We start from the raw sequence: 8,967 nt of genomic DNA, 5'->3' as shown, positions 1-8,967 counted from the left end.
GTGTTTAATTTATCACCTTCCACGGGTTTGGTAGAGGAGGGTAATGCCGAAGCATCTCCCTCTTCTAACGAACCCGTGTCCTTTACCTCTACGATGGGAGCCTTGGGAGGGACCGGAGTCAAAAGCTCGGAAATCATCTTTTTCATGCTTTCCATTAGAGCTTCCATGGAGGACTTCAACGAATTGAAGTCTTCCATGGAGACCATCTTAGCGGCCCCTTCTGAAGGCACCTCGTCCGGCATACTCTTAGGCGGTTAAGCCCGAAATAAGAGCCGAGGCTCTGATACCAATTGAAAGGATCGTTTGCCGCATCTAGAGGGGGGGGGGGGTGAATAGGTGCTAACCAATTTTTAGTTCTTTTTCAATTTAGGATTGACACAAAGGTAAATTCTCTAGATATGCAACTAAGTGAATTTACCTATATGACAAGGTAACCAACCTAGCAAGATATAGCTACACAATATATAGGAGATAGAATAGGATAGAGGTAACCGAGAGTGGAGCACGCGGAGACACGGAGATGATTCCCGTAGTTCCCTTCCTTTGCAAGAAGGTACGTCTACGTTTGGAGGAGTGTGGTTGCTACGAAAGCCAAACCAACAGCCACGAAGGCTTCACTCAGATCTCCTATGGGCAACGCCACGAAGGCCTAGCCCACTTCCACTAAGGGATTTCCTCGAGGCGGAAACCAGGCCTTTACATGGTTCTTGGGGCACACATCCACAACCGAATTGGAGGCTCCCAAATCTGTAACAATACAACAATCAACAACAACAACACATCAACAACAATCAACTAGGGAACCAAAAGGAACACTATCAAGAGGGCCCTCAAACAAATGAGGGGGAAATGAAAATCGCTTCGGTGAGGATGTAGATCGGTGTCTTCTCCTTCGAATCTCCAAAGATCAAGAGCTTTGGTTGGGGGAGGAAGGAGATCTTGCAAATCTTGTGTTCTTGAGGTGGCTCTAATGGTGGTGAAGACTTGGCAGATTTTTGTGCAATGATTGAGCAACTTGTCCCTTTGGAGAAGAGAGCTATTTATATGATTGAAGCTCTCAGATCTGACCGTTTGGACGAAATTTAGTAACACCGGAAGTTCGGCCGGGAGGGCCGGAAGTTCCGCCGGCACCGGAAGTACCGGCCGGGAGGGCCGGAACTTCCGCCGGAAGAATCCGCATCGGACAACCAGGTCGGGAAGATATTGGGGCGGAACTAGGGCGGAACTCCGGCGACCGGAAGTTCCGGCCAAGTTCCGGAATTCCGTGAAAACCATACTGGACAATACTGAGCCACAATTCGACATTTCCGGAACTTGCCCGGAAGTTGGGCGGAAGTTCCGCTGACCGGAACTTCCGACCAACTTCACCGGAACTTCCGGACAGCATTTGAAACTTCAACTGAGAGGGGCGCTGAGGGTCTTCTGAGTGGAGAAACAGGGCGGAACTTCCGCTGGTGGTAGCCGGAACTTCCGCTCCTGGGCGGAAGTACCGCAGGCAATGGCCGGAACTTCCGCCCGAAGAGAAAAACCAGACAAGCTTCAGTTTTGTCACTCCAATTCATCAACCATGTTTATACACAGAAATCTTGTACCTGACTACATCAACACACATAAATATATACCTAGTGTTGACATCAAACACACAAAATCCAAAAGGACGGGAAATGTTCTTTCAGCTTTGGCCCAAGCCTACCGGCGACGGGCCTCGCTCCACTCGTTAGAAGTTAGCCTCCCTTTAGTATATGAATTTGGATCACAATATAACACACAATAGCAAGTTTTTCATCAGTAATAAACCAAGGTTTAATCGACCAATAGGAGAAAGGCGTGACTTTTGAAGGTGTTGCTAGCTGACTAGTGGCAGGGCGCACTACCGGTGTCAGCAACAACGTGGAACCTGCACACAACACAACCAAAATACTTTGCCCCAACTTGCAATGAAGTTTTCAATCTCACTGGTTTTGCTGAACATAAAGTATTAAATGTATCGAGTGGAAGGAGATGTTTGCAGTAATTAAAGAGAATAGAGCTTTGCAGTAAGTAACAGAGCAGGATTGCAGTGGTTGAATTTTTCAGTGTAAAGGAAAGGACGGGGGTCCACATTCACTAGAGGTGGCTCTCCATAAATATAAATAACATATTGGGTGAACAAATTACAGCTGGCCAATTGACAGAATATCGACCATACATGACAAGATGATTACTATGAGATCCGTTTGGGCATTACAACATAATACGTAGACCGTAATCCAACTGCGTCTATGACTAATAATCCACCTTTCGGTTATCGTCCAAACCTCTTTCAGTATTAAGTTGCAAGCAACAGATTATCGCATTAAGCAATGTGTCATGTGTGTAAAGTAAACAATAGAATTACCCTTGGATAAAATATTGTTGTTTTTTCTCTAGTAGCAACAACACATCTACAATCTTAGAAGTTACTGTCACTCTCCCAGATTACTAGAGGCATAAACCTACTATCGAGCATAAATACCCCCTCTCGGAGTCACAAGCATCTACTTGGCCAGAGTATCTACTAGCAACAGAGAGCATGCAATATAACAAATAACATATGATATGAATATATAATCGACCTCAACATAGTATACAATATTCATCAGATCCCAGCAAACACAACATGTAGGATTACATATAAGGATGATCTTAATCATGTAGGACAGCTCACAACATCTAAACATGAGACACAAATTGGAGAAGACAACCATCTAGCTACTGCTATGGATCCATAGTCCAGGGATGAACTACTCACGCATCACTTCGGAGGCGGGCATGGCGATGTAGATGCCTCCGGCGATGATTTCCCCCTCCGGTAGGGTGCCGGGAAGAGCTTCAGAACCCCCGAGATGGGTTCTGCAATGGAGGCCACGATGAAACTTTTCATGGATGGAGGCTCGGGTATTCAGGGTTTTCCCGAGATCGTGAATAAATAGGCGGAGGGGCAATGTCGGTGGAGGCCAGGGTGGCCCACACCACCCCTACGTGCGGGCCAGGGCCAGGCCGCGCCTAGGGCAGGTGTGGCCGCCTGCTGCCCCCCCCCCCCCTTCGACTCCCCTCTGGACTCTGTCTTCGTTACAGTAAAATATTGACTTCGGCTTTTGTTTCGTCCAATTCCGAGTATATTTCCTGTACAACTTTTCTGAAATACAAAAACAATAGAAAACAGGGAACTGACACTGTGACATCTTGTTAATAGGTTAGTGCCGGAAAATGTATAAAAGTGCAACGAAGTATGAGCAAAACATATATGAATTAATGTAAAATAAGCATGGAGCATCAAAAATTATAGATACGTTTGAGACGTATCACGGTGCCGAGGGAGATACTCCGCAACTCAGTCTGCGGGAGGTTGAATAATTGTTCGATACAAGGCATCTAGCTAGTTGGTACTTTTGAGACCCAAAGCCCAGTTCCTCGGGAGGGACCCAATCGTAGGTTAACCTCCACCTCTCGCAGGGCCGACCCATAAGGGGGGAAACGGGGCGACCGCCCCGGGCCCTCGAGAGGCACGGCCCCCGGCCCGGTAGTTCAGTACAGGATACCGTGTATCAGAGTATTAGGTCAAAGAAAACAAGGAAAATAATTAGAAAAACAGAAATAAGGCCCAAGCCCATCACGTAAGGGACCAAAACATAGATGCCAATGATAAAAAATATAATCGATCACTACTCCTAGCACCGCACGGCAGCATGCCAGCACCCAATCCGTCATATCGCTCTCCACTTTCTCTTCTGTTACTCACGTTGTTGACTCATCTCCTTTCCAGCTCCCCAAATTTCTCCAATCACAGCATATAACAGCGCCGCCTCCACCTCGACCCTTTCCAATTCCAAGGTCACTACAACTATCAATGGAGACCAACGGTGCTATTTTGTTCCCCAATCATCTCCCTAGTCGGCAATCCCGCATCGTAGTTGAGAGATGGTACATATCCCTCCCTCCCCTAATCCTACCTCATCACTGTTAAATAGCACGGATCCCTATCTCCGATTTGTGTTATGAGTTTTATAGTTCAAAGACCATCAATATAATATTATATATGTAATGCGTTGCTTTTGAAATATAATGCATTCTAAATTTTTTTGTCAACAAGGGCCCTTTTCGTGTCTCTGTCCCGGGGCCCTGAATATGTATGGACCGGCCTTGACCTCTCACATATGTATGGACTTTCCGTACAACTTTGAGTCTTCTCTGCACATTACAAAGTTGGTTTCTAACCGAAAATACAACTAATCTAAGGTAGGTTCTCCTCCGGCTTCGTAATGGACTTGGACTTCGAGCACCCGTGCGCTTTTGTCAAAGGTGTCTTTGCCCTTCCATGTTGAAGTTGATCTTGCCCCATCTTTACTTATTCTAGCTGTTTCATGGGCTAATTGACGTAAGTGAGCCCACATCAAGCTTTTCTTAGCGTAGCTTTTGGAATCTTCTCTTTTGGCGCCTTGTTCTTTAATGCCTAAGCTAAGCCAGCCCACCGCCTGACTCCTTCCTGATTCCGGCCCAAAGCCAAACCCGTCCACCTAGACCTTAGTCGTCTACTGGTCCTCCTTGCCTTAGTCCCTACCTGCCAAAATAAGTGATAATTAACATATACTCTCTAGTTTTCTACCAGAGTTTGCAGTATGCATTCAACGTTGTATGATTGCTAGCGAAGATTAGATCTTAGAGATTATGGAAACTTGAACTACCGTTCAAGATGAAAGTAATTTTGTGATTTTACATTATTGATTTATTGGTTACAAATATAATTTAACTAAGTTTTCTTTTGTGAAGAAAGTATGGCTGCCGAAAGCTCTAGGGGAGGTTCGTTCCTCCTACATCGAACTCTTCTTTTCTTTTTATATGCGCAATGTAGCTTATGCTTTCAATCGGGAGACCATGCAATTTTTATCCTACTACTTATCATGCTTTGTTTGTCAACCCTCTCGTGCTAGTATTTTCACATATATTTGGGTCATGGTTATTAGGTGTTGATGAGTCCATTTGTTCTATAATTTGTTTGGGGAATAACAATGGTGCTTTGGTATATTTGTCGGTGTGCAAATGATCAGGAGGTTTCTGACAAAAAAAGGTAATATATATTGTTTTACACAAGTGTTGTTCTCATGTACCAATTGGCTGTGGCCGTGGGCAGTCCTACAGACATTCACAATGACAAAAGCAGATGAAGCTTGGTACCAAGAAATTGGACCCAGGAAATTGATGTCCTAGCTGGTTTGGGTCGTATGCGTCTCATACACTTGGTGCTTGATGTTGAATTTTTAGGTATCCCATGTCGCACTTTTTTATCAGGCCATGTCCTTTGTTGTACACACACTTTGTGAAAAGATTTAGGCTCCATGTAACTACAATGCAGAGTTGGGATAACGAAACACACATTTTCTGAAATCAATGAATAGCACCAAAGAAAAGAAAAAACTTCTAGCCGTGAACAATTACCTCCAAGCGTCTCCTAACTGACACGTGTATTGCTGAAGTGTTACTAGAAAAAGAAAAGAGAAAAACGAAAGCTGAGCAGGAAATGATGGACATGGTGCCTGCTGGTCTAACGAAACGATCAGAACACCATTCTGACATGACCGAGAGGTACATCTGATGGTTAATTGTAATGGAATCATGCACTGGCCCCAGTTCTTTCCAGCTCTCTTGGCTTAGAATCCAAGGAAAAAATTAGTTTATTAACATTACACTCTTTGAATCACCAGCTAGACTTGTTATGGAAGCCTTACTATTGAGTAGTTTCACACATTGGTGCAGACAGATTGCATTTCAGCATGCTTAAAATTTTCAGGCCACTATATTTACTGTTTCTCAGATGTAGTACAACAAAAAGATTGTCCGCTGTTTTCGTCAATGTGAAGTATCAGATACAAAAAGAGAGAAAAATATTTTGCACAACAATAAGATTTTATTGCAGATAACTGAATAACAACTTTCCCGACATCTGCACCTGAGCGTACATAGCATCGATACGCAAAGCTTTTAAGTTTTCGCGATAAAATAGCATTATACTCTGCAAATCACAAGCTAGACTTGCTGTGGAAGCCTTACTATTGAGCTGTTTCACGTGCAGGTGTAACCCCGTACATTGGTGCGACCAAAATGCATTTGAGCATGCTTTAAGTTTTCAGGCTACAATTTTTTTTTCCAGAGGTAGGAAAACAGAAAGGTTGTCTGATGTTTTCGTCAATGTAGTATCAGGTATAAAAAAGAGAAAATTATTTTGCACAACAGTAAAGATTTTCTTGCAGATAACTGAAGAACTGCTTTCCCGGCATCTGCACCTGATCGGAGATACTGCCAAACTATCATAAATTTCATTCTAATAAAAAGTGTTACAATGAAAGCATTGCACTTGGGGAAATCCAATTCACCTCGCGGGTGCATATGAATTCATTGTATGAAACACATTTCATTTTTTTAAACAAAATAACACTTTTTGCACTTGTTACTTAGTTTGCTTTTTAACTGACAAACAATCTGATAGTTGGTATCTGTAGAATGTAGACACAGGGTACAGGTAGGAAGATAGAGAGTACATACATGGGTGCAGCTCAGCAGGATCATCGATGAAACAGGCCAACACGCCTGATTTGGTGCGGTATGGTTGGTGCATATATGTCAGTACACATGTCTTCTTGATAACCAGTTACTACAGATTGGTGCCGAACCTGCCAATAGCCAAAGACTATTTAGAATATAGACATTCAGTTTCCCTTTGTACTCATGCCGACAGCGATTGTCTGATTGTTTAATCAGTCGAACATGTGCTAAGGAATTCAGAAATCAACACAACAACTCCTGATCCGCCCCAGCTCCTTGCAACTACCCTCGCAAACAGTTTCTTGATAGCGTCTTTCTTCTCACCAGCCCGAGGCACTCTGGGACAGCGACCGCACAACCTAACGCCCATGGTGGCAACTGACGCTGCAGCCTGTATAATATCACCCACTACAAACTTTTGGTTTGCTGCCAACAATCATCACACTCAAACCTGCAACTTTGCTAGCAAAGAGAGATAGCGTTGATCAGGGAGGGTATCATCATACCTGGGATCGATGACGAAGGCAGCTGTTCAGTCCTCGTCGGCGCCCGCCGTCGCCGCCTTCCTGTTGGTCGCCAAGAAGGCGCGCTTCTCGCCGTTCGTCTTGCTGTCGCTACTCTTCATGCTCCTCTTCTCCTTCCTGTACGGAGAAGAGCTCGCGGCACTCATCGGCCAGCGGGACCGACCACATTCTTCAGACCTCGACGTCAACCTCAGCGCCGGTGGGCATCAGCAACCGGCCGGTAAGTATCACGATTATCGCAGAGTTCATTCGGTTGCCAGCTGCGTGGAGTGTGGATTGATCGTTCAGTGTGTTGTGTGACATATCGATTATCAGAGACGGAGGCGGGGTGGACGACGAAGAAGAAGCCATGGCAGGGGAGGTTGCCGTTCGCGGTGAACGAGGAGGACGAAGACGAGGAGTGCGACGTGTTGTCGGGCAGTTGGGTAAAGGACGAGGCGGCGCACCCGCTGTACCGGGAGGAGGAGTGCCCCTACATCCCGCCGCAGCTCACCTGCCAGGCGCAGGGACGGCCCGACAGGGGGTATCAGTCGTGGCGATGGCAGCCGCACGACTGCACCCTCCCCGCGTACGTCTCCCTGTCATTCCCGTTACTGGCCTCTGCTAAATTAATCTCTCAAGGCGTCGTCAGAGATGGTCCAGAAATTCAGTTCGCTCGGCCAAACAATCCTAGAATTTGCTATTTTCGGCTACCAAACACCTACTAGACACGGCAGCAGCAAGCTACTCTTCAGGCTGAAGCATCCGTTGCGTTCGTTTACAACTACAAGTAATTTGCAAACCTGAAGTGTTTGGTGTGGGCGCGATCATGGTGCGCAGGTTCAACGCGACGCAGATGCTGGAGACGCTGCGAGACAAGCGGATGATGTTCGTGGGGGACTCGCTGAACCGCGGGCAGTTCACGTCGATGGTGTGCCTCCTCCAGTCCGTCATCCCGTCGCCGGAGGCCAGGTCGTTCGAGGCGTCCCCGGACCAGCAGCACACCGTGTTCACCGCCAGGGACTACAACGCCACGGTGGAGTTCTACTGGGCGCCCTTCCTACTGCAGTCCAACGCCGACGACGCCGTGCTGCACAAGATCTCCGACCGCACCGTGCGCAACGGCTCCATCGCCCACCACGGCCGGCACTGGGAGGGCGCCGACGTCCTCGTCTTCAACACCTACCTCTGGTGGTGCAGCGGCCTACGCTTCAGGATCATGTATGGTACATATGCTATACATTGTCTGTTCCCTGCTAATTAATTCGAGTGCAACCTCACTGACACCTGGCCGGTAACATAGGAACGGGCCGATCGAGGAGGCGAAGGAGGAGGAGATGGTGTGGGTGTCGACGGAGGAGGCGTACGGCATGGCGTTCCGGGACATGCTGCAGTGGGTCAGGGACAACATGGACTTCAACAGCACCAGGGTCTTCTTCACCAGCATGTCGCCCACCCACGGCAAGTAAGGAACCGACATCACACATACATGTACATCAAAGTCCTGGATCGCCGTAGTCCGGCACTCGTTTTCCAAGCATAAACTTGTGCGCGGTGCAGGAGCCAGGACTGGGGGGACGCGCCGGGGGGCAACTGCTACAACGAGACGGCGATGATCGAGGACGCCGAGTACTGGGGCACGGACAGCCGGCGGAGCGTCATGCGGGTGATCAGAGAGATCCTCGACGGCGATGGCGCTGACGTGCCCGTGACTTTCCTCAACATCACGCAGCTGTCCATGTACCGCAAGGACGCGCACACCTCCATCTACAAGAAGCAATGGAACCCGCTGACCCCGGAGCAGATCGCCGACCCCAGGACCTACGCCGACTGCGTGCACTGGTGCCTCCCAGGCCTCCAGGACACATGGAACGAGCTCCTCTACACCAAGCTCTTCTATCCTTAA

At 47.3% G+C, this 8,967-nt stretch overlaps 1 protein-coding gene across 1 annotated transcript; it reads left to right on the top strand.

The window, feature by feature from the left end:
- The first annotated feature begins 7,073 nt into the window (after nt 1-7,073).
- LOC124705347 (protein trichome birefringence-like 33) lies at nt 7,074-8,967 on the top strand. Its single transcript, XM_047237083.1, has 5 exons — nt 7,074-7,302; nt 7,398-7,650; nt 7,902-8,282; nt 8,365-8,526; nt 8,622-8,967. The coding sequence occupies exons 1-5, from the start codon at nt 7,074-7,076 to the stop codon at nt 8,965-8,967; spliced, it is 1,371 nt and encodes a 456-aa protein (XP_047093039.1).

The sequence above is a fragment of the Lolium rigidum genome, chromosome 4 (assembly GCF_022539505.1).
Source record: "Lolium rigidum isolate FL_2022 chromosome 4, APGP_CSIRO_Lrig_0.1, whole genome shotgun sequence".
Classification (NCBI taxonomy): domain Eukaryota; kingdom Viridiplantae; phylum Streptophyta; class Magnoliopsida; order Poales; family Poaceae; genus Lolium; species Lolium rigidum.
Note: the sequence above shows the minus strand (reverse complement) of the source record. Positions and strands in the feature narration are given on the sequence as shown.